The following is a 26,470-nucleotide window of genomic DNA, read 5'->3' as shown; positions in this document are numbered from 1 at the left end:
GCTGCACCCATTTTGCTAGACAAAGACAGGGCACTTTCTTACAATATTAATACCAATACGTTGCCAGTAGACATGAGCAAAGCTGCATTACTAATATACAGGGCCAGACAACAGTTTTTGGGGCACAGTATGTTAACCTCTTTGCCGAACAGTTTCCACACTGGAGTAATCTCAACTTCAATGGCATTCGGACCACAAACAATTCTCCTGGAAAAGAGAGTTTAGATAATTTAAAGCACATTCAAAGAACTCTGAAAATCCAGGAGAAAAATTAAGACTTAAAATTCAAGACAGGTATTGATATAAAAAAAAATACATTAAATCAATGCAGCAATTATGAGAAGTGGAAATTAAATAAATCAACACATCTTTAAACAAATGCAAGAAACCATGAAGTCCATGAAAACCATTGTCTCCTAACCAACAGCTAAAGAGCTTCCAGGGTTCTCTCCATGTAAATCCACACTTGATGGCAATTTAAGATACCATTATGAACCCATATTGCAATTAGTGTCGTAGTGGTGGAACCAGAATTTCAAGTTATAACCTTATTAGAGATGAGCGAACGCGTTCGTCCGAGCTTGATATTCGTGCGAATATTAGGGTGTTCGGGATGTTCGTTATTCGTAACGAACACCATGCGGTGTTCTGGTTACTTTCACTTCCTTCCCTGAGACGTTAGCGCGCTTTTCTGGCCAATTGAAAGACAGGGAAGGCATTACAACTTCCCCCTGCAACGTTTAAGCCCTATACCACCCCCCTGCTGTGAGTGGCTGGCGAGATCAGGTGTTCGCCTAATATAAAAGTCGGCCCCTCCCGCGGCTCGCCTCAGATGCCTGGTGAGTTAGATGAGGGACAGTGCTGTTTATACCGGAGCTGCTGTAGGGAAAGAATTGGTAGTTAGTGTAGGCTTCAAGACCCCCCAAAGGTCCTTATTACGGCCACTGATAGCTGTGTGTTGGCTGCTGTTAGCAGTGGCATTTTTTTTTCTCAAAATCGGCTCTGCAGAGCGTTGCACCTGGCATTAGGGACAGAAGTGCTGCATAGGCAGGGAGAGTGTTAGGAGTGAGTGTAGCCTTCAAGAACCTCAACGGTCCTTTCTAGGGCCATATTTATCCGTGTGCAGTACTGTCCAGGCTGCTGTTAGCTGTGCTGCATTTTTTTTGGGCTTCTCAAAATCGCCTCTGCAGAGCATTCCACCCTCCATTGATACTGCAGGGAAAGAATTGTATAGGCAGGGCCACAACACAGTTATTATTCATAGAATATACGCAGTGCTGCCTTTTGGTGGAAAAACAAGTGAAAACAAATCTATTTGTCCAGCCTCTGTCCGTCCTTACGGGCGGTGGACACGTGTGAGCTGCGTGAAAAACATTGCTAAATCATACGCACCCAGCTACGCTTTACTGCTGGCTTCGCCATTTGCTTTCCTTAATTGGGAAAAAAAATACCTGCTCTGCCAGAGTTATAATAACTCTGCTACCCTCACGTTCTGTGACACATTAGCAGGGACACAGCACAGTTATTAAACTTCTCATGTTCATTGAATATACGCAGTGCTGCCTTTTGGTGGAAAAACAAGTGGAAACAAATCTATTTGTCCAGCCTCTGTCCGTCCTTACGGGCGGTGGACACGTGTGAGCTGCGTGAAAAACATTGCTAAATCATACGCACCCAGCTACGCTTTACTGCTGGCTTCGCCATTTGCTTTCCTTAATTGGGAAAAAAAATACCTGCTCTGCCAGAGTTATAATAACTCTGCTACCCTCACGTTCTGTGACACATTAGCAGGGACACAGCACAGTTATTAAACTTAGATTATTCATTCACTAGAGGCAGTGGGGCCTTTCGTTTTCCAAAAAGGGAAAAAATTATATTTGGCCTGCAGTCTTGCGCCAATTTATTTCCTGCCTGTGAAATCAAATCACTGGTAATACAGCATGCTGAGGGGTAGGGGTAGGCCTAGAGGACGTGGACGCGGCCGAGGACGCGGAGGGCCAAGTCAGGGTGTGGGCACAGGCCGAGCTCCTGATCCCGGTGTGTCGCAGCCGACTGCTGCGCGATTAGGAGAGAGGCACGTTTCTGGCGTCCCCACATTCATCGCCCAATTAATGGGTCCACGCGGGAGACGGTTATTAGAAAATGAGCAGTGTGAGCAGGTCCTGTCCTGGATGGCAGAAAGTGCTTCGAGCAACCTATCGTCAACACGCAGTTCTGCGCCGTCCACTGCTGCAAATCCGAATCCTCTGTCTGCTGCTCCTCCTTCCTCCCAGCCTCCTCACTCCACTACAATGACCCCTGCTCAGGAGCGGGAACACTCCCAGGAACTGTTCTCGGGCCCCTGCTTAGATTGGGCAGCAGCGGTTCCTCTCCCACCAGAGGAGTTTATCGTCACTGATGCCCAACCATTCGAAAGTTCCCGGGGTCCGAGGGAAGAGGCTGGGGACTTCCGCCAACTGTCTCAACAACTTTCTGTGGGTGAGGAGGACGATGACGATCAGACACAGTTGTCTTGCAGTGAGGTAGTAGTAAGGGCAGTAAGTCCAAGGGAGCAGCGCACAGAGGATTCGGAGGAAGAGCAGCAGGACGATGAGGTGACTGACCCCACCTGGTGTGCAACGCTTACTCAGGAGGACAGGTCTTCAGAGGGGGAGTCAAGGGCATCAGCAGGGCAGGTTGCAAGAGGCAGTGCGGTGGCCAGGGCCAGGGGTAGAGGCAGGGCCAGACAGAATAATCCACCAAGTGTTTCCCAAAGCGCCCCCTCGCGCCATGCCACCCTGCAGAGGCCGAGGTGCTCTAAGGTCTGGCAGTTTTTCACAGAGACGCCTGACGACCGACGAACAGTGGTGTGCAACCTTTGTTGCGCAAAGCTCAGCCGGGGAGCCAACACCAACAGCCTCACCACCACCACCATGCGCAGACATATGATGGCCAAGCACCCCACAAGGTGGGACGAAGGCCGTTCACCGCCTCCGGTTTGCACCCCTGCCTCTCCCCCTGTGCCCCAACCTGCCACTGAGATGCAACCCCCCTCTCAGGACACAGGCACTACCGCCTCATGGCCTGCACCCACACCCTCATCTCCGCTGTCCTCGGCCCCATCCAGCAGTGTAGTTCAGCGCACCGTTCAGCCGTCGCTTGCGCAAGTGTTCGAGCGCAAGCGCAAGTACGCCGCCACGCACCCGCACGCTCAAACTTTAACCGTCCGCATAGCAAAATTCATCAGCCTTGAGATGCTGCCGTATAGGGTTGTGGAAACTGAGTCCTTCAAAAGTATCATGGAGGCGGCGGCCCCGCGCTACTCAGTTCCCAGTCGCCACTACTTTTCCCGATGTGCCGTCCCAGCCCTGCACGACCACGTCTCCCGCAACATTGTGCGCGCCCTCACCAACGCGGTTACTGCCACGGTCCACTTAACTACGGACACGTGGACAAGCACAGGCGGGCAGGGCCACTACATCTCCCTGACGGCACATTGGGTGAATTTAGTGGAGGCTGGGACAGAGTCAGAGCCTGGGACCGCTCACGTCCTACCCACCCCCAGAATTGCGGGCCCCAGCTCGGTGCTGGTATCTGCGGAGGTGTATGCTTCCTCCACTAAAGCACCCTCCTCCTCCTCCTCCTCCTCTGTCTTGCAATCAAGATGTGTTAGCAGCAGCATGTCGCCAGCAGTCGGTGTCGCGCGGTGTGGCAGCACAGCGGTGGGCAAGCGTCAGCAGGCCGTGCTGAAACTACTCAGCTTAGGCGATAAGAGGCACACGGCCCACGAACTGCTGCAGGGTCTGACAGAGCAGACCGACCGCTGGCTTGCGCCGCTGAGCCTCCAACCGGGCATGGTCGTGTGTGACAACGGGCGTAACCTGGTGGCGGCTCTGCAGCTTGGCAGCCTCACGCACGTGCCATGCCTGGCCCACGTCTTTAATTTGGTGGTTCAGCGGTTTCTGAAAAGCTACCCACGCTTGTCAGACCTGCTCGTAAAGGCGCGCCGGCTCTGCGCACATTTCCGCAAGTCCCACACGGACGCTGCCACCCTGCGCACCCTGCAACATCACTTTAAGCTGCCAGTGCACCGACTGCTGTGCGACGTGCCCACACGGTGGAACTCTACGCTCCACATGTTGGCCAGGCTCTATGAACAACGTAGAGCTATAGTCGAATACCAACTCCAACATGGGCGGCGCAGTGGGAGTCAGCCTCCTCAATTCCTTTCAGAAGAGTGGGCCTGGTTGGCAGACATCTGCCATGTCCTTGGTAATTTTGAGGAGTCTACCCAGGTGGTGAGCGGCGATGCTACAATCATTAGCGTCACCATTCCTCTGCTATGCATCTTGAGAAATTCCCTGCAAACCATAAAGGCAGCTGCTTTGCGCTCGGAAACGGGGGCGGGGGAAGACAGTATGCCGCTGGATAGTCAGGGCACCCTCCTGTCTATTTCTCAGCGCGTACAGGAGGAGGAGGAGGAGCATGAGGAGGATGAGGAGGAGGGGGAAGAGACAGCTTGGGCCGCTGCTGACGGTACACCGGCTGATTGCCTGTCATCCTTTCAGCGTGTATGGCCTGAGGAGGAGGAGGAGGAGGAGGAGGATCCTGAAAGTGATCTTCCTAGTGAGGACAGCCATGTGTTGCGTACTGGTACCCTGGCACACATGGCTGACTTCATGTTAGGATGCCTTTCTCGTGACCCTCGCGTTGCACGCATTCTGGCCACGACGGATTACTGGGTGTACACACTGCTCGATCCACGGTATAAGGAGAACCTGCCCACTCTGATTCCCGAAGAGGAAAGGGGTTCGAGAGTGTTGCTATACCACAGGACCCTTGCGGACAAGCTGATGGTAAAATTCCCAGCCGACAGCGCTAGTGGCAGAAGGCGCAGTACCGAGGGCAAGGTAGCAGGGGATGTGCGTAGATCGAGCAGCATGTACATCCCAGGCAGTGCAACAGTCTTTAAGGGCCTGGCCAGCTTTATGGCTCCCCACCAAGACTGTGTCACCGCTCCCCAGTCACGGCTGAGTCGGCGGGAGCACTGTAAAAGGATGGTGAGGGAGTACGTAGCGGATCGCACGACCATCCTTGGTGACGCCTCTGCCCCCTACAACTACTGGGTGTCGAAGCTGGACACGTGGCCTGAACTAGCCCTGTATGCCCTTGAGGTGCTTGCTTGTCCTGCGGCTAGCGTCTTGTCGGAAAGGGTGTTTAGTGCGGCTGGGGGAATCATCACAGATAAGCGTAGCCGCTTGTCAACCGACAGTGCCGACAGGCTAACACTCATCAAGATGAACAAAGGCTGGATTTCCCCAGACTTCTGTTCTCCACCAGCGGACAGCAGCGATACGTAAGCAATACGTAGGCTGCACCCACGGATGGAAGCTACGTTCTCTCTCACCATCCAAAACGGGGACATTTCTGCTTCATCAATCTGTGTCTAATATTCCTCCTCCTCCTCCTGCTCCTCCTCCTGAAACCTCACGTAATCACGCTGAACGGGCAATTTTTCTTAGGGCCACAAGGCTCACTCAAATAATTTTTCAGAACAATTTTTATAAGTTTCAATTAGCTTAAAAGCGTTGGAACTTTAACTTGAACCAATTTTTCGTTACACTGGGCTGCCTCCAGGCCTAGTTACCACTTAAGCCACATTAACCAAAGCGATTCACCTGCCATCTTGGTTGGGCATGGCCAATTTTTACTGAGGTACATTAGTACTGTTGGTACACCAATTTTTTGGGGCCCTCACCTACAGTGTAATCATAGTAATTTCTATGTTCTTCGCCTGCACTCATGGTACAGAAAGGTGTGTGGGGTTGGCCTACACTTTAGCTACATAAATGTCACTTGTGCCTTGGCTATACTAAGGCTACTGAAATGGAACTAAGACTGCGCTCCCGCTATACTGCTGCTTCGGAATTGTTACTGGGGCCTGTCTTGAGTGCTACTATTGCTTACATGGAACGAAGACTGCGCTCCCGCTATACTGCTGCTTCAGAATTGTTACTGGGGCCTGTCTTGAGTGCTACTATTGCTTACATGGAACGAAGACTGCGCTCCCGCTATACTGCTGCTTCAGAATTGTTACTGGGGCCTGTCTTGAGTGCTACTATTGCTTACATGGAACGAAGACTGCGCTCCCGCTATACTGCTGCTTCAGAATTGTCACTGGGGCCTGTCTTGAGTGCTACTATTGCTTACATGGAACGAAGACTGCGCTCCCGCTATACTGCTGCTTCAGAATTGTTACTGGGGCCTGTCTTGAGTGCTACTATTGCTTACATGGAACGAAGACTGCGCTCCCGCTATACTGCTGCTTCAGAATTGTTACTGGGGCCTGTCTTGAGTGCTACTATTGCTTACATGGAACGAAGACTGCGCTCCCGCTATACTGCTGCTTCAGAATTGTTACTGGGGCCTGTCTTGAGTGCTACTATTGCTGACATGGAACGGACACGTGGAGAGGACACGTAGTGCCTCAAAAACATCCCCCTCCTCCTCCAACAGGGAAAACATTGTTGGCAAATGCCTTTGCATTGGTTCGTCTGGTGGCAGTCCAAGAATTTCACCTTTACCGACACTACAAGAGAGCCCCCCCACCATCCCCCCGCCACGGCCCACTTAATCCTGGCCACATTCCGAAAACCAACAAAATACAACCGTGCTACTAGGTCCGCAGTCACCACCACATTACCACCAACGCGGTTACTGTTAAGGTGCATATAACCACGGACACGTGGAGAGGACACGTAGTGCCTCAAAAACATCCCCCTCCTCCTCCAACAGGGAAAACATTGTTGGCAAATGCCTTTGCATTGGTTCGTCTGGTGGCAGTCCAAGAATTTCACCTTTACCGACACTACAAGAGAGCCCCCCCACCATCCCCCCGCCACGGCCTACTTAATCCTGGCCACATTCCGAAAACCAACAAAATACAACCGTGCTACTAGGTCCGCAGTCACCACCACATTACCACCAACGCGGTTACTGTTAAGGTGCATATTACCAGTCTGACTGGGGCATGCAGACACCTTGACAGAATGAATAGTGTGTGGCACATAGGTTCCCCATTGCTATGCCCAGGTGTGCAGCTCCTGATGGCGGTGGCACAGGATTATATTTCTCATTGCTTCTGTACAGCATTGTGGGCTATCGCCCCGCCCCTATTAAAGAGGGTCGCTACCTAGCCGTGCCAACCCTGTGCAGTGTGTGCCTGCGGTCCCTCGTCGTGGCAGACGCACTTCTAAATAGACATGAGGGTGGTGTGGCATGAGGGCAGCTGAAGGCTGCGCAGGGACAGTTTGGTGTGCGCTGTGGGGGGGAGGGGGTGCGGTTGGGCAGCATGTAACCCAGGAGAAGTGTCAGTGGTGTGTCATGCAGGCAGTGATTGTGCTTTGTTGGAGGTAGTGTGGTGCTTAGCAAAGGTATGCCATGCTAATGAGGGCTTTTCAGAAGTAAAAGTTATTGGGAGGGGGGGGGGCCCACTCTTGCCGGTATTGTGGCTTAATAGTGGGACCTGTGAACTTGAGATGCAGCCCAACACGTAGCCCCTCGCCTGCCCTATCCGTCACTGTGTCATTCCCATCACTTTCCTGAATTGCCCAGATTTTCACACATGAAAACCTTAGCGAGCATCGGCGAAATACAAAAATGTTCTGGTCGCCCATTGACTTCAATGGGGTTCGTTGTTCGAAACGAACCCTCGAGCATCACGGGAAGTTCGTTCCGAATAACGAACACCCGGACATTTTGGTGTTCGCTCATCTCTAAACCTTATCCATAGGATAGGGGGATAACTTTTTGATTGGTAGAGGTCTCACTGATGAGACCCCAGTCATTATCAAGAATGGGAATCCCGTACCCCCGTCCTCCTCAATGTAGGGTTACTGCATCCCGTGCAGTGAGGAGGAGACTGATTGAAGTGCTGTTCTTGCAAAAACACACCGCCTTGGGTATTTCAGTCTGTCCCATTGAAATTAAAGGAGCACGAAACAGGCATGTGAGGCCTAAGCTCCATTCAGAATGACATCACTGTGGGGGAAAAGTGATCAGCGGGGGTCTCAGTGGTGAGACCCCTACCAATCAGCTAATTACCGTCTATCTTGTGGATAGGGAATAACTTAAAATTCTGGTACAACCCCTTTAACTTGGCACCAAAGACAGAATCATACAACTGAGTTGAAATCAGAATAAAATCCATATCACTAGTACTTGGCTCCAGGTTCTATATCACATAACATGCACTTTTTACTATGTACATATAATGTTTCCACCGGCATTTTCAGTTTAATACTATCTAATAGTTAGGCAATGCAAACTTAAAGGCCTTTTTCATGGCCTGATAATTGGGCAACATTGTTCGTCAGAACGCTTGCTTACCTGATCATTGGGCCATGTGAAGGTGCCAACCATCCGAAAAACAAGCAAACACAAGTTTGTTGAGTGAGCCTAACATTTATGTGGCAAAAAAAATCATACTTGTCTCCATATATAAATGAGTGATCTGCTGCGCACAATACTAAAACATTATGGGGGATGAACTACAACTTGAACAATCATTCATCCCTCAGACTGTCTGCATGGGCCTCTATGAAGGCCAGAGAATGCCTATCTTGTTGACTAGACAGTCTTAAAATGCACCAGATATAACACAGTGGCTCATAGTGTAGGATAAATCTGGCACATCTTTAGACTATGTAGTCTAATTTTATACCACCTATTAGTTGGCTAAGTTTTACATCAATTTTTGGACCAAAAATTTCACAAATGAGGTCACATTCATCCACACCACTTTGCCATATATACATGCCCCATGAAGCTACTGTTTCTTTTGGGCATTGTGAAAAGTGTCTAAAATTGTCTAAAACATGCCATACAGTATATGAGGTGCAAGACATGTAAGACACACTCCTCTGAAGATGTAAGAAGTGTTTCTCTAATGTACTATGTCTTTCAATAAAAACAAACTTCTGGAAGATACATATTTGTTTGTGTCCATATCTGTTTGTGTTGATGAATGTGCTTTGCCGAAGTACCTTAAATTTTGTTCCTCTTTACTTAAACCTAATCCAAATCGTGCGTGTATCTGCGAACAAGAGTAAACATCTTCCAGATTCCTGGAAAAAAAAATATTATAATAAAGCAAAAATAAATATAATAAAGTAAATGTCAAATACTCTCACAGAAAAGAATAAATCAATGGGCATCTAATGGCCAACACAGTCTATTATGCAGACTTCAGATGTGGCCTTTGACTCATCACACAAGGCCCTGTGTTCCCTGTTTGCAGAAGGGAGGTGATTGCTTATAATGAAAAACATCGCCCTGATGAAGGGCGCCTGCACATGAGCGGAAATTCCGCGGCGGGATTTCCCGTGGGATTTCCGCCACTGTAAGCCTGCATAGGATTGCGTTTGTTAACAAACGCAATCCTAGGCAGACTGCCACGGTTTGGCCGTGTGAAATCTCGCGCGGCAAACAAACCGCAGCATGTGCTATTTCTGTGAAACATCACTCGCCCCCCACTGGCTCCAGTCTGCGCATGGGCCAGCTGCCCGGCAAGCCGGCACATCAAACAGCCGGAGCCGCGGGAAGGGTGAGAACGCGCCGCTCTCTGCAGGTGCTCGGATCGGGTCCCGCGGCGAGAATCCTCGCCGCCGGATCCAACCCGGCCGTCTGCAGGCGGCCTATGATCTGAAGATGATGTTATAGAACTCAGACAGTACATGTAATGTACTCTAATATTGTGAAGCACTATGTACTATAAAAGGGAGCCAGGGGCCACAGGGAAAATGTCCAAGGACACACAGATATATGTTACCGATCGAGATAAAAATAATCTAAAGCACTAATATAAGTTAAAAAGGAAAGTAAGCTTAGAAAATAAAAGCTTAATACGTTCTTGTAACTTGCATAAGGTATAAAATGTAATCATAGAAAATCAAGTTCAAGCTGTCATGATTCCATACTGTTTCCACCTACCCGGCCTTTTGGAAGCATTTCTCTGAATGTAACCAGACATACTTGATTTTCTGCACCCAAATGTATCTAACCTGTTGCAACAAATTAGAATAATGAGTCAAAGAAGCCTGAAGAAAAAAATGCTAATGCAGTCATCTTTTATCAGATTGTACTATTATAATGAAGACATGTTCTGATTGGTTATCTTACAGCAACTTGTTCTGTACATGACACAAAAAGGCTTACAATGATGAAACTATTTACATATGTCTATACAGCGCAGAGATGTTTTTCTGTGTACTAACCACAGGATGTCCATAAAATAAGATTCTACATATTCTGTTCTTTTATTCTCACTTTATTTTTCCATTAGTTATCACAAGATTAGGGCTTAAACAGACAAGCATGTTACATAATATGCTCGCTCCTGCGCAATTTTTTATTGTGCAGAGAACGAAGGCAGCACTTTGCAAGTGTGCCTGCACATATCACCCCGCCCTGATTTAAATGGCTAGATAGTGTAACGTGCATGCTATTTAACACATTCGTGCGTGGGTAGATGTAGGTCTTTGCGCATCTCTATGGGGCTCTTTGGTGCACAAACACGCATGAGACTGAGCAGGTTCTATTTTTTTGTGCCTGCGAAAATGGCGGGAGCAAAATAAAGAAGTGAGAATGAAAATCTGCAGCATTCCCCACCAATTCAAACCAACAGAGGATCTGCATGTCCACTCACATGGCTGGACAGCGACTGCGCTTTTATGCTCACAGAAAAAAAATCACAGCATGGTCTATTTTTGCATGGATACGGCGAGGACGGCCTCCATCGAAGTCATCCGACCAGCGTCCCTTCCGGAATTGACATTGCGGAAAGGTTGCGGATTCCATGTCATGGCTAGGCAATGACGTGGGAAAAGCAAGAGTTAAAAAAAAAGCTGTAGTGCTCATGTCCGAAGGCGAGCCATACGGTCAATCCACAGTACAGAAGTAAAGACAAATTGTCATTGGTAGGGGTTCCTAAAGTTGGTTCTCCACCAATGAGCCACTTATCATCTGTCCTGTGGATAGGTGATAAGATGTTTTCATGGGACAATCCCTCTAAAGGCAATAGTACATTATAAAATAAAACATTTATTTATTTGCTTAAACTAAACAAAGTTTTATAGATGCCATTCTGGGAATCCTGCAAGTGAAGATTATGTCCATTTTTCAAAGGACCTCTTATCATAGTAATCTGATTGCCGCGTCATTAGCAGAGGAATAACCAGAATCCAACTTTAGAAGTTTTGGAACAGTATAAGAGCTTGCTCATCAATCAGCTAATCAATTCAGGTTTTGTAATCTGAAACATTTTGTAATCAGCTGATGTCAGCTGGGAAATTGCTGGTTTCAAAACTTTTGTTGTGTTAACAACATCCATTACTAAGTAGCCAACTATTGCATGGCCAGCTGCATACGACCGGGTTTGAATTGCGTAATCCTAGATTGTTTCCCGCGCAGACGAACCGTGGCATTCCGCACCAATTGCAACAAATAAAGCAGGGGTGTAAAACTCATTTTCTCCGAGGGCCACATCAGCCTTATGGGTGCCTTCAAAGGGCCGATTCTAATTGTTAATTGTAAGACAGTATTCTAAAAGTGAACCCCACAGTCGCCCGATTGGTAATAAGGTCCCCCATAGTGGCCAGGACACTATTACTCATATATACGCATGCCCACAGGCGCACACTATTATTTTTATTTATATAGTCAGGCGCACACTATTATACACATATACGCACAGATGCACACTATTCTACACATATATGCACAGAAGCACACTATTATACACATATACGCACAGATGCACACTATTATACACATACATGCACACAGACGCACACTATTCTACACATATACGCACAGACGCACACTATGCTACACATACATGCACACAGACGCACACTATTCTACACATATACGCACATACGCACACTATTCTACACATATACGCACAGACGCACACTATTCTACACATATACGCACAGACGCACAGTATTTTACACATATACGCACAGACGCACATTATTCTACACATGTACGCACAGACGCACATTATTCTACACATGTACGCACAGACGCACACTATTCTACACATACATGCGCACAGACGCACACTATTCTACACATACATGCGCACAGACGCACATTATTCTACACATACATGTGCACAAACGCACACTATTCTACACATACTGTACATGCAGTGTTCTTCCCTCCTCTGCGGCTATTGTCAGTGTGCTATCGGCGCTCCTCTATTACTGTCTGCACTAGACAGAACAAGCCGAGAGAAGATCGCCTACTGACAGCAGCACGGAGGTGAGGGAACTTTGTGCACAGCCGGCGGGCCACAGAAAATGAGGCGGCGGGCCGGATCCCGGCCGCGGGCCTTGTGTTTGACACCTGTGCAATAGAGCATCCGCATGTCTGCTCATGAAAAAAAAATCACAGCATACTCTATTTTTGCGTGGATTCCGCATGGACAGCTTCCCTGAAAAATGAATGGAAGCAGTCTGACCTCGGGCCCTTCTGCAATTGACATTGTTGAAAGGTTGCAGATTTCATGTCATCGCCTAACAATGATGCGGGAAAAGCAGTAGTTTAAGAAAAAAATCTGTTTTGTAGGCTGTGCAGACCATTCGTAGTACAAAAGAGAAGACGAAATGACAGGTACGCGCGGACACCGGCCGGGCACAGAGTCGGATTCCACTGCGGGCTCACACATGTGAAATCTGACCCGTTTGTGTGCAGGTCTAAAGCCTTGCTCTACCCAAAGGGAGAACCTTTAGACCATAGTTGTCCCACTATCCTCCATCTCTCATTTCATACTCACATAACTGCAGGAGAATGAGATATGGAGATCTACTAGGGAGGACATGCAGATTTAATAATAGGTATTCACTTGCTTGCTTCCATGACCGATATATTAGTGGCTAAGTTAATGTTGCTACCTGTTTTTACACTCCATCAAGAAATAACTTTTTGACATCCTTCCAATTCAGAGTACTTGTTGATTTATTCTTGCTTGTACTTGATTGAGCTTTTATACCTGTTTGGCTCCTTTAGAAAAAGTTCACTACTATTACAAATATCTATATCTCTGTTAGACATAACACTGTGTTACTTATACTGAGTCTCTGTGACTTTGCTTGCTAAAATGAAATCTACAAAAAATTCTGTGCTTTGACATATTTAAGAAAAAAATTGAGCAAAAAATCAAATAAAAGATAAGCAATACTCAATGGTCAGATGCCTCCCCGGTGTAGTACAGGGGCCCTGGTCCTCACCACTGTAGTCCTGCACCAATTATGCCATTGATTGTACGCATGACTACTCAGCCAATCACTGCCCTCCGTGGTGATACTGCCATTAATGACACATGACTCCTGAAGACAGTGATTGGCTTAGGGGTCATATTCACATTACGCTTGAGCTGTCCATCAGAAGTATATGTTGTGAGAATTTCCTGACATTCACGTCCAATGGAAGGTTGCCAATAGGCTCCCAAATGTTTTATGAAGGTTTCCATTATACATTTCGCTTCACACGGTGAAATTCTCACAAGAGATTTGTGTGTTGCAAGGCACACAAATCTCCCATGAATATTAACCCCATCCTTTTGGATAGGGTCATAGACATAAGCAATTTTTTCCCCGTAACGCAATGGGAAAAAAAAATCGTATCTTTGGATGTGCCCTGACATTGCCGATTGTTTTCAGTGGGGCTGGTGACAGAATAGCAGCCCGTGCTAGGTGCATGCGAGTGTGATGCGATATGAGGTCTCCCCACTGAAAACAATGGGAGACACTTTGCAATTTTTCACCATGGCTGTCAGCCGCGGTGGAGGATAGTTTCTTCCCTGAAGTCAGGCGGGGCGGTTTTGATATAAAATGCCTTGCATTTATGTGGAAATCACCCATGTAAAGTTAGCCTCAAATATACACCCATTATATGTCTTTTTTTCATGCTCTTCCATATAGAATAACATACTATTTCTTTAAAACTAATGTATATTGGCCAAAAATACACCAAAAGTGCTTGTTTTTCCAATGCATAAGCAGTATTTTGAACATAGCATAATTTTGCCTATATTACAGGTTGTAACTCAGGACCAGCGGAAGATAAGTTATATAAGGTATTCACAAAGTAATGCAATAACCTATGTTTGAATATGTGTGGAATAAAATATATATGCTTTAAGTGTGTTCTGTGTCAGTTTGTGAACAATACACTGCCACCATTTGGGCCAATAGAGTGGGACTTGACACCTAATTGTTTATACTGTAGAGGGCACTGTGGCCTGTACTTACTCACCAGCGTAGCCTGGAGTGCTGACATGGTCGGTGCTTTGTAGAAAATCTGCTGCACTAAGCTTTACGCATCACATAGGCTTCTCCCCTCCTACAGTCAGCATAGCTGCAGCTGGTGGTTTGCTGACCTCTGCCTACTTGTATTCACCCCACTTGCTGCTGTCTTGGGCCCATATATAACATGGCGCCACTTTGTGATTTTGTTTTTCCAGGGCAACTTTGGTTTCCAGATCCAACCCTAAATATAATAAGTGCCCCTTTGCACCAACTGGGTGTGTACTGTTCACAAGGGTGAGTTCAGGATAATTAGTAAACAATCTGTGACTAATTACTCATAAAGACTTCAGAAGTCAGCAACTTGAGGAGAAAGGATATCTGTAGAGGCTAATACCCACGGCCGGATTTCTGCCGCGTTTTACGTGGCGGAAATCTGCGGTGTTGCCCTGCATAATGCTCACGCTGCGGAATTCCACCGTGAAATTCTGCAGTGTGAAATTACCCGCGGCATGTCCCATTTGCCGCGGGAATACGTGCGGACGGCTTCCATTGTAGTCAACGGAAGCGGTCCGTCACGTTATACTTCCGCTGTAGCACAGCTGAAGATAGCATGAAAACGCTTCCCCGCCCTCCACCAGCGTGTCATATGACACTGCCGGCGCGTCATATGACGCCACTGGCGCGCCATGCGGGACTTTGTACAGCGGATCCGGAGGTAAGTATAGGGTCTTTGGGGCGGGTTGGCGCTGTGACGGACTCTGCTGCCGTATTGCGCTTGCGGAGCCTGTCAGGGCCGTGTGCATTAGGCCTTATTCTTAGCCATTAACTGTTTGTATATATCAGCCAAAGGTTTAAAATATTTTTAATTCAGAATTTATGTCTACAATGCAGAAATCTATAATATTATATATCGTTTGGTTTCCTGTGACTTCTGAGAATTTACCAACTGAGCTATTATCCCAACACACAATGAATGGTGGCTGCCATGTCAGAAACATCTCCATATTCTAGAATTATGCCGCGTTTATATTGAAGCTAAGTCAAAGTTCTTTCTGCCAGTTGGCAGGGACACTTTCTGGTAAATTTCTCACGTGGCATGCTTTTATGGCACTTTAGATAAAAGTTGATTGGATAAATACACACCTTTCACAGGTACTGCTGCAGCATCACTAGCAATGGAAACATGCCAGGTGACTGAGGAATGCAATCAGACTGGGTATGGTAGTTGTTAAACAATGATTTCTCTCACTAGTTTCATTAAACCTGTATAATTCCTATGTGTATTCTTTTTAATAGCAACTTTTATGAGGAGGAAGCAAATAAGTGTGATGATAAATAAAGTTCAAGGAAGGAAAAAGAAAAAACAAGCCTTGCGCTCACGGGAAAAAGCAGGAACGAAAGTAAATTGATTATTTTAGCTTAATCAATTTTATTACATATATATTCTAACCAACAATCTGAGCTACGCGTTTCTGCGACTTATAAGTCGCCTTTTTCAAGCTCAATGATACAATTACACTCAGTCAATTTATATAAAAATTTAAAAGGCTGGCTTACCAGAACCTGTGCAATTATCAGTGCATGCTGATCAATTACTAAAAGTGGGCGGGGTTACCGCTACCTAAGGATAATTAATTGGACGTGATTACGTCCTTTTTTGACTCGTTAGTATGCGTGTCAAGTTTTTTTACAATAAACTTTATCAATGTGTGTGTAATCTCCAGCATTCGTTCATTTATTTGGTCCGTCTACTAAAGGGATGGTACTCGATTTAGTAGTTTATAAATATCATATATAACTATAATTTAAACAACAACAACGATACAGAAAAGGAAACTTATTAGATATAAAATTCATGACATCTAATATATTATTTAGCATTTTATAAACACCTTATTGTAAGAACAATTATTAATATAGATACTGGTACTGAAATAACGATCTAATACCATAATACGAAAATACATCATATCCCGACAATTTATTCATAAATATAACCTAAAACAAAAAATTTTTTTCTTGATTTAAAGAGATTTTTTGTTATTTTTTATCTTTTTCATATAAAAAATTTTTTTAAAAATCTTTTCTAAAAAATTTTTTTCAAAAAAATCTTTCAAATTTTTTCCAACATTTCATTGAGTCCTGCAGGAACTAGTGTGTTTAGCCTATAGATCCAATACATTTCTTTTTTCCTTAATGCTGAGATGGATTTTGAATCTATACTTTCTAGTGGAGTTACGAGCATTTTGGATGCATCTCCATCATGGAAGTCATGGAAATGTCGGGAAAGACTATGATTCCGGAAATTTTTTAAAATATTTTGCCGATGATTCCCAACTCTCATTTTTAGCTTGTTTATAGTTCTCCCTATATAACTTAACTTGCAGGGGCATTCTATGAGGTAGATTACTTTAGAACTATTACAATTTAAAACCTGTTTAAAACCTCTTTTCTACTGTGTGAAATTAATGGACAGCATTTACAATTTTTTTGAAAGCATTTAAAAACACCAGTTTTTAATGGATCATCACATCTATTATTATTTTCCTTTTTATTTTTAATGGGATTGGAGGGGGCGATCATATTCTGTAGGGTCTTATTACGTTTAAAAATTAGAGTGGGTTTATTCTCTAGAAATTTAGACAAAAAGGGGTCACCCTGTAAAATTGGCCAATGTTTAATCATTATTTTCTTTATTTCTTTATTATCATCATTATATCTAGTTAAAAATATTGGGTTTATTTTATCCTTTTTTTAAAAAAAATTTTTTTTTTTAAAAATTTTTTCAACAATTTTATTCACTGAGTTTTGCGGGGTTAATAATTTTTTATGTGCATCCTCTATTATTCTTAGTGGGTATCTTTTTTCTCTAAACCTGTCCTTAATAATCTGTGCTTGTTTTTCAAAATCGTCATCATGATAGCAATTTCTTCTTACTCTTTTTAGTTGACTGTAGGGTATATTTTTCTTCCAGCTAGTTGCATGACAACTGCGGTAGTCGAGATAGGAATTTTTGTCAATTTTTTTAAAATGGGTTTTACTTACTAATATATCATTAAAAGGCATTAAAACTAGGTCTAAAAACACTATTTCAGTATAACTAAAATTATATGTAAATTTTAAATTGTTAGTATTATTATTTAAATTATCAATATATAAAAGAAGGCTCGCTTCTGTCCCTTTTAAAATAGTGGAAATAATAATAGATGTGATGATCCATTAAAAACTGGTGTTTTTAAATGCTTTCAAAAAAATTGTAAATGCTGTCCATTAATTTCACACAGTAGAAAAGAGGTTTTAAACAGTAAAAATGTGAGTTTTAAAATCTCCCAAAAATTAAATTGTAATAGTTCTAAAGTAATCTACCTCATAGAATGCCCCTGCAAGTTAAGTTATATAGGGAGAACTATAAACAAGCTAAAAATGAGAGTTGGGAATCATCGGCAAAATATTTTAAAAAATTTCCGGAATCATAGTCTTTCCCGACATTTCCATGACTTCCATGATGGAGATGCATCCAAAATGCTCGTAACTCCACTAGAAAGTATAGATTCAAAATCCATCTCAGCATTAAGGAAAAAAGAAATGTATTGGATCTATAGGCTAAACACACTAGTTCCTGCAGGACTCAATGAAATGTTGGAAAAAATTTGAAAAGATTTTTTTGAAAAAAATTTTTTAGAAAAGATTTTTAAAAAAAATTTTTATATGAAAAAGATAAAAAATAACAAAAAATCTCTTTAAATCAAGAAAAAAATTTTTTGTTTTAGGTTATATTTATGAATAAATTGTCGGGATATGATGTATTTTCGTATTATGGTATTAGATCGTTATTTCAGTACCAGTATCTATATTAATAATTGTTCTTACAATAAGGTGTTTATAAAATGCTAAATAATATATTAGATGTCATGAATTTTATATCTAATAAGTTTCCTTTTCTGTATCGTTGTTGTTGTTTAAATTATAGTTATATATGATATTTATAAACCACTAAATCGAGTACCATCCCTTTAGTAGACGGACCAAATAAATGAACGAATGCTGGAGATTACACACACATTGATAAAGTTTATTGTAAAAAAACTTGACACGCATACTAACGAGTCAAAAAAGGACGTAATCACGTCCAATTAATTATCCTTAGGTAGCGGTAACCCCGCCCACTTTTAGTAATTGATCAGCATGCACTGATAATTGCACAGGTTCTGGTAAGCCAGCCTTTTAAATTTTTATATAAATTGACTGAGTGTAATTGTATCATTGAGCTTGAAAAAGGCGACTTATAAGTCGCAGAAACGCGTAGCTCAGATTGTTGGTTAGAATATATATGTAATAAAATTGATTAAGCTAAAATAATCAATTTACTTTCGTTCCTACTTTTTCCCATGAGCGCAAGGCTTGTTTTTTCTTTTTCCTTCCTTGAACGAATTGTAACGGGCTCCAAATAATTTTTGTGATGACCCGTAACCCATGCTGTGCGGCTCTCTACGGATAAAGGAAAAAGCTTTATATGCCTTCCAGGATTTCGGTGCCGGTGAGATCTAAGTCGATCACCTAGTCTCACCTGAGCACCCGGTGAGTAACAATATCCTTCTCACCACGTTTGTTTGTTTGTGCTCGCTATACAGCTTGGCGCTCTCCTCTCACAATTCTTTTGTTTATGATAAATAAAGTGTTAAATAAGAAAAATACAAATGTTAACCATGCTCCATGTAGCAAAAAAAACAACTGATACTGATTTGCAAAAAAAAAAATAACAAAAAACAAATAACCATTTACTGTGTGTAACATATCCAAAAGAGTGCCCAAAATGAGTAACTGCGGTACAGCATAGGTCATACTGTAAAGCAGTGGTCCGCAACCTTTGGCTCCAGAGCCGCATATGGCTTGTGACCCCCCTCCCCCCGCTGTCTCCCTTGTCATATGAGTCCTGAGTTATGACAATATGCACTGGCTACAATGATATTCATGTTAGTGATATTACTGATACATGCTATATGTAGAATAGCATAGCGTGATATACTAGGAAACATGTATTAGAGGGGTTGTACAATCTAAACAAAACCTATTTTATGCCCTCTTAGGCAGAAACTAACATTTTTGGTTTTGGCAAGTTTAATGGAGGTCTACTGTATCCACAAAGTTTCTTTAGCCTGCATAGTGACGTTAAAGAGAATCAGCCTCATTTTATATTAATTCAACTTATAATGCTGTATTTATATCAGCTAATTTTAAATTCCCATAGCCTTGGAGGAACGTAGTTGTCTGTACCTGACATCAGCATAGGGAGAGATAAACATAGTATTTAAGGCCGAAAAAAAAATATGTCCACCCAGTTCTGCCTAATACCCTCCAATGTTGATCCAAAGGGAGGCCAAGTAAACAAAATGAGGTAGAAGCCAATTTTGCCCATTTAGGGCTCAGTCAGACGTGCGTTTTAACATGGGAATTTATATGTGCAAAAATGCACGCATAAAAATTTGCTTGACTGAAGTGGGTGTCACGCTGAAAAAAACGCACCTGGCAGTGTTTATGCGCACATAAAGTGCACTGCCCGCTATCCCCTGCTGCAGCTGTGACAGCTGCAGCAGGGGATTCCTTGGATGTGAAACCCCTAGATGCTGTCACATCCAGGGGTTTCACCTGTGGTCAATGGGGCCGGCAGCAGGAGCAGCGGCTCCATTGACATACAGAGAAGATCACGATCCTCTGTCACAGCTGTGACAGCTGTGGCAGAGGATTTCTTCATCTTCGCTGGGAGTCCCCTTGTCACTGAACACTGTGCCAGCATTGGGTCAATACCCCCCCCCCCCCCTCGCATAACTCGCATTACAAGTTCAATGCCTTGAAATTTGAGGCAATCAGGGTCACCTTGATGTTTATCCCACACATGATTTGACAGTGGACTACTTTCTCTTGTTCTCATATTACCTATGTGACCCAGGACTCGTCTTCTTAATTGTTGTTGCGTCTTGCCCACGTATTGTGGACTGGTGGAGGGGTAGATTTGTTGGATAGTTTAAGGTCTGTGAATGGACCTGTACCAACCTCTTCATTCTCCAATGCTTGAAAGACACGTACCCCTTGGAGATCTTTGGGTAATAATAAGCTAAATTCTTGGGCCATATTCTTGTCCTTAAGCGAGAAATATTTTTTCCACCTGAGTTTTTTTCATAAAGAGGAAGATGTCCTTCGTCCAGATGAATGGCTTGTATCTGGTCGTCGGGACAAAGGACAGCCCCCTCTCCAAGACTTTCCTTTCCAATCTTGTTAGATTGTGTTTGGATAAATTGATGATCTGCATTTTATCGTTCGGGGCCTGAGACAATGAATTTCCTGACTGGGTATTGGGAACAAGGGTATCTTTAGACTCTGTGGTTAGTACGGGGGAGGGGTTCCCTGCCGCCCCTCAAAAAAGAAAGGAAAAATGGGTCAATTCAAAGAGCCCTCGGAGGTCAATCTTGATCCATCCCTACCACGATATGTACGACGAGCACGATTGGATCGTGGAGGAAGGTAAGTTCTTTGATTTCTGTGTGCATAACTTTTCATTTATAAGTGTTAAGATGATTAAGATATGGTTGACTCAAATACTGGCCTTAAACAGCTTGCATTATGGAGATAGCAGCCACTTGATACTGCAATGCAGAAAATATACAGTAACTGCAATTAAAGGGGTATTTCCATTTCGGTAAGCTATACCCTATCTGACCACTGGATCAAAACTAATCACTTCAATGGGACTGCTGGCAATAGTCAAGTTTAAACACTTGGCAATCTCCAGTGGTCTCATTGAAGTGAAAGGCATGGAGGCGCTGAGGTCGATACCTTTGGATTGATTGGTGTACCAGCAGTCGGAGCCTCACTGATCAGCTAGTTTTTCCCTATCCTGTGGATAGGGAATGATTTGCCGATATGGGAATACCACTTTCACAGGAAGCACAGAGCCTTGACAATATAAAAGTAATTTCAATTCCAATTTTATCCCTTCAGTCTTGTCTAACTCTTGGATAATCTGTTGGCAAGCTCTCTTTTCATGCTTCTCTATTCCCTACGGCTGCTTTTAATTGCCTGATGTCCATTCCCATATTCTTCTTGATGGTGACAAGCCAATGCGTTTTTTGTCTTCCCTGTTTCCTTTTACCAATGACCATTCCAAGTAGCATCTCTTTTTCCAGTGATCTTGCCTTCCAGAGATACCTCTTCGTTGACACTGTCTAGAACAACTTTATTGGTGACCTCAGCTGTCTAGGAGAATTGTTGAAATTTCCTCCAACACCACAGCTAAAAGAGTTAATTCTTCTTCTGCTGCTATCCTCCATGTCCACGTCTCACAGCCATATGTTAAAATCGTGAAGACGATGGCTGCGATTAACCTTCGTTTGATGGTGACTGAGACATCCTTGCTCTTCCATATTGGGTCCATGCTCACCATGGCTGAACACCCCAGTGTACACAAGCTATGTCTTGCTCACATCCATTTTCCAGAGGAAAAATATGAATGTGAATGTGTTGTGTCTATGTATGTCAGGATGCACATGGACTATTGTCCATGTGTTGTCCAATGTGAGTTGCACCCAAGTCTGTCCGACACAATGTGCAGTTACACTAGTGTGTCGCTAGCTTGAATGTAGCCTTAGGAGACTAGACTCCATAGTCACTGAGACATGATATAGAGGGACATAATTTAGAGTAGGTATATTGCCTAGAAGTCTACTTCTCACCCCAAAATACAAGGGAACTAGAATTTGTTCAAGGGTTCATCATGCCATATTATTTTTATGCCATATAGTTAATTTATGCATGTATTCACCTTCATTTCTGGCTCAATGATTGATTTGTTGATAATACAGTTGTCATCCCCATATGACAATTTGTCTGAGCTCAGCTCAGAGAGATGGGTCCACTGGATCTTCTTTCTCAAGTATTGTTTGAATTCATCCTGTCAGGAAAAGATAATAACATAACTAATATTTGAAATAATAAAAATATATGCTTTTGAGAGACATACAAAAATTCAAGGTGAAATTTTGTAAGTAAAGGGGTTTTATGGGCTCTTTCTATTTATGACCTATCCTCAGTATAGGTCATCAGTAGTTGATTAGTCCACCATTGAGGAACCCAGTTGATTAGATATTTTGGTGCTCGTTGTCAGTACAAAAACACAGTGATCAAAGCAGAAGCAGATTGCTCTAACTCTGTCTAGTGGTCGGCACTGGTAATTGTAGGCATAGACCCCCATTAAAACTAATGAGAGCTGCACCTGCAATTGCTAGCGCCAGCCACTACATAGTGTTTGAGCAATGTGCTTCCGCTCTGTATACTGTGCTTTGGCACTGACATCAGGCACCCCAATCAGCTATTGATTAGTTGTCCTGTTAATAGGTCGTCAATAGAAATAGTCTGGAAATCCCCTTGAATAAAATGAATGATGTGCATTTAATAAATCAGCTGGTTTACCTTTTATTCCTCCCGAAAATCTATGCATAAATTGCAACCAGTAGAATTATAAATGCAGTTTAGGGCTATATTACAGGTTGTAAATTAGGATCAGTACAAGAAAAGTAATATATAAATTTATAAAATCTGTCAAATATATATATATAAACATTTAATGTAAGCGTCCATCTTCAACACCTGGGTGTGTAGTGTTGACAAAAGGTCATTTCAAGTTGTGAAGAACATGTGACTAACTCACGAAAACTTTGAAAGTTAGCCACTTGGAGAGCAAGTTGTTTTAGCTGGTATTTGGTATTCTTTCATTATTAACTGTTTGTATATAGCAGCTAAAGTTTTAATATCCTTTTAATTTAGAATGTATCTCAACAATGCAGAAATCTAAAAAAGAAATACTCTCTATTTCTGGTATTACACATATTTTCAAGTTCTGAATTTGCAGATGATGAGAATGCCATTACAGGGTCAGCACCGCTGCAGCACGACATGCCCTCTGAACGCCAGGGAGATGACTGCTCCATTAAGTAGGGGAAGGGGAGCGCAGGGCAGTCTAGACAGGTCCTAGTGGTAAGGAACCTAATTATAAGGTGGATAGACAAGGCAATCTGTCACAGAGACCAGGATCGTCTAATGGTGTGTTGTTTTCCTGGCACTTAAATTCGACACATCGTGGATCGGGTTGACAGATTACTGGGAGGGGCTGGTGAGGATCCAATGGTCATGGTGCACATTGGTACCAATGACAAAGTTAGAAGTCAATGGAGGACCCTCAAAAATGATTTCAGGAACTCAGGATCTAAGCTTAGGGCGAGGACCTCCAAGGTAGTTTTTTCGAAAATACTACCTGTACTACGAGCCACACCAGAAAAGCAGTGGGAGATTAGGGAGGTAAACAAGTGGCTCCAGAATTGGTGTAGGAAGGAGGGGTTTGGGTTCCTGCAGAGCTGGGCTGACTTTGCTGTCGGCTACAGGCTCTGCTGTAGGGACATTCTGCATCTCAATAAGGAGGGTGCAGCTGTGGAGGGAGAAGATTGCTAAAGGCTACAAGAGTATTTAAACTAGGGACTAGGGGAGGGCAAAAAGAGTAATAGGGGGGAAGACAGTGTAGACAGCAACCTGGGACCAAGTAATGGGAATGGGGGTCGAGCAGGGGTTGGGTTTAGTACAGTTATAACTGATAGAACAGCTAATTGGACCATAAGTTAGCATAATTAATATAAAGAATAACAGCAACCATATAAATTGTATGGCAATGAATGCAAGAAGTCTGATCAGTAGTGGGTGATCTTGAAGAGAGAATGTCTGAAGAAAATTACGATAAAGTAGGAATAACAGAAACATGGCTTGATGATAAGTTTACAGGGTTACAATCTTTTCAGAGGAGACCCTGGGAACCATAAAGGGGGAGAGGCATGTCTGTATGTTAAATCCTACTTAAAGGGGTTGTCCCGCAGAAGCAAGTGCAGTTATGCACTTCTGTATGGCCATATTAATGCACTTTGTAATATACATCGTGCATTAAATATTGGCCATACAGAAGTTATACACTTACCCCCTACGATGCTGGCGTCCCCGTCTCCATGGCGATGACTGAAGCCTTCTTCTCTGGTCGCCGCAACAGTCGCGCTTGCGCAGATAAGAATCCTCTTCTGGAGGCCCGGGCTCACGAGCTGCGTCCTGGCTCCTCCCCCTTCTCAGCGTCATTGTGTAGCTCCGCCCCGTCACGTGGTGCCAATCAGCCAATGAGGTGACTGTAATCGGCAGTGGATCTCAGACTGGAGAAGAATATCCACGGTGCACCATGGGAGAAGACCCGCAGTGCACCATGGGAGAAGACCAGCGGTGCACCTTGGGAAATGATGGCGGCCATCTTGGAAGAAGATTTTTATAACTTCATGAAACAGCTTCATGGTGAGTAGAAACGCTCTTAAAAAACTATTTACACGGGTAGTTTGTAATGCTTGCTTAACATGGGGGACTGGGGTGTGAAAAATTTTTCATTTTGGCCGCGGGACAACCCCTTTAATGCTGAGGCTACGAGAAGATATAGGTGTGGGTAGAAATACAGGGAAGGAAAAATAACAAAATCCTGATAGGAGTTTTCTATAGGCCACCAAATATAACAGAAGAAACTAAAAACTTATTAATAAGATAAATAAAAAGATTGTCAAACCGCAATGAAGTAATTATTATGGAAGACTTTAATTATCCAGATATAATATGGGGAAATGAATCCTTCGAATCTCACAACAGCAAAACATTCTTGAGAACAATTAAAGATGATTACTAGAGATGAGCGAGCACCAAAATGCTCGGTACTCGAGTCAAACTTTTCGTAATGCTCGAGAGCTCGTTTCGAGTAACGAATCCCATTGAAGTCAATGGGGGACTCGAGCATTTTTGTATGGTTCCGATGCTCCGCATAGTAGATGATTTGTGAAACACCAGAAAACCTTAGAAACCTCATGGAAACACCACAGAAACGGATAGGGAACGGCAGGGGCTGCATCTGAGGCTCCCAGGTCCCACTATTAAGCCAAAATGGGGGCAAAAGCCTCGCGGTCACCCCCTAACAATTTACTTGGGACAGACCATAAGTAGCAAGGCACACACGTTGGCACATCTTAGCTAAGCACCACACTAGCTGCAACCAAGGACAATCATTGCCTGCGAGTGAGGCCGCTGCCTCTTCTCCTGGGTTACATTCTGGCATTGCTGTCCAACCCTCTGCACGACCCTGCGTCCACCGGGCACACAAAATTTTCCCTGTGCAGCGTTCAGCTGGCCTCATGCCACACGCTCGCTTCATAGCCACACCACCCTCATGTCGATTTATAATTGCGTCTGCGAAGACGAGGAACCGGAGGCACACACTGCAGAGGGTTGGCAGGGCCAGGCAGCGACCCACTTTGAAAGTATGGGTGGCAGCCCAAAATGCTGATGAGAATTGATGATAAATTGACGTACAAGCATAATTCCAATCCCGTGCCACCTCCGTCACAAAATTGTCAGGAGCCGCAAACGTGGGCATACAGGGGACTCAGGTGGCAGCACTTCTACACACCTCCACAATGCAGCAGCGCATACAAACACCAAAGATTAGTTTGAAGCAGGAGGTGTCGCAAAAGTAGCCACCACAGATATACAGTGACCCTGTGAAAGTCTTATGAAATCACTAACGCTTCCTGTGAATGCTCCAATCCTGTATCTCAGATAACTGTTGTAATTTGTAGCATGAGAGATAATACATGTCGACCAACGCAGATCCCCAGACCCCAAGCAGGAGGAGGAGGTGGCACAATAAGCCCAAGAAACCATGACCGAAGTAGGACCCGCAATACTCTGTCTGGGAAGCACGTGAGCGGGCCCAGGGTCAGGCTCGGTCCCAGCCTCCACCTTGTGTGACCCAAGGTGCCATGAGTTACATAGCAATAGGAAATCCATGTGTCCCCACATAACTCATTCTGTGTAGGTGTCAGATTGCTGAACACCGCAATAGAAAAAGCCTTCTGCGCCCTACCCAACTCATTCAGTGTATTTGTGCCAAATAGCTAAAACACCACAATGGGAAATCTTTGTGCACCCACAGCATAGGTGAGCCCATGGAACTTAAATATGGTATTACATAAAGAAATCAGAGTGCCCAAACTTCGCAGAGTTTCACCCCGCCAAGGACCTCGTCCCACATTTCTGCCCTAGTCTTTCAGTGTATTTGT

The 26,470-nt window shown here is 44.1% G+C and overlaps 1 protein-coding gene across 2 annotated transcripts in view; it reads right to left on the bottom strand.

Annotated features, from left to right (window-relative positions):
- The window catches only part of LOC136626962 (probable cation-transporting ATPase 13A4), a 119,301-nt gene that overhangs the window by 74,188 nt on the left and 18,643 nt on the right, over nucleotides 1-26,470 (bottom strand). For both annotated transcript variants that reach the window (XM_066601919.1, XM_066601927.1), the window contains exons 3-6: nucleotides 22,111-22,239; nucleotides 9,970-10,040; nucleotides 9,024-9,104; nucleotides 138-207 (exon numbers count right to left, since the gene is read on the bottom strand). In XM_066601919.1, the coding sequence (XP_066458016.1) occupies nucleotides 138-207; nucleotides 9,024-9,104; nucleotides 9,970-10,040; nucleotides 22,111-22,239 (351 nt within the window). The remainder of the gene's footprint in view (nucleotides 1-137; nucleotides 208-9,023; nucleotides 9,105-9,969; nucleotides 10,041-22,110; nucleotides 22,240-26,470) is intronic.

The sequence above is a fragment of the Eleutherodactylus coqui genome, chromosome 1 (genome assembly GCF_035609145.1).
Source record: "Eleutherodactylus coqui strain aEleCoq1 chromosome 1, aEleCoq1.hap1, whole genome shotgun sequence".
Classification (NCBI taxonomy): Eukaryota; Metazoa; Chordata; class Amphibia; order Anura; family Eleutherodactylidae; genus Eleutherodactylus; species Eleutherodactylus coqui.
Note: the sequence above shows the minus strand (reverse complement) of the source record. Positions and strands in the feature narration are given on the sequence as shown.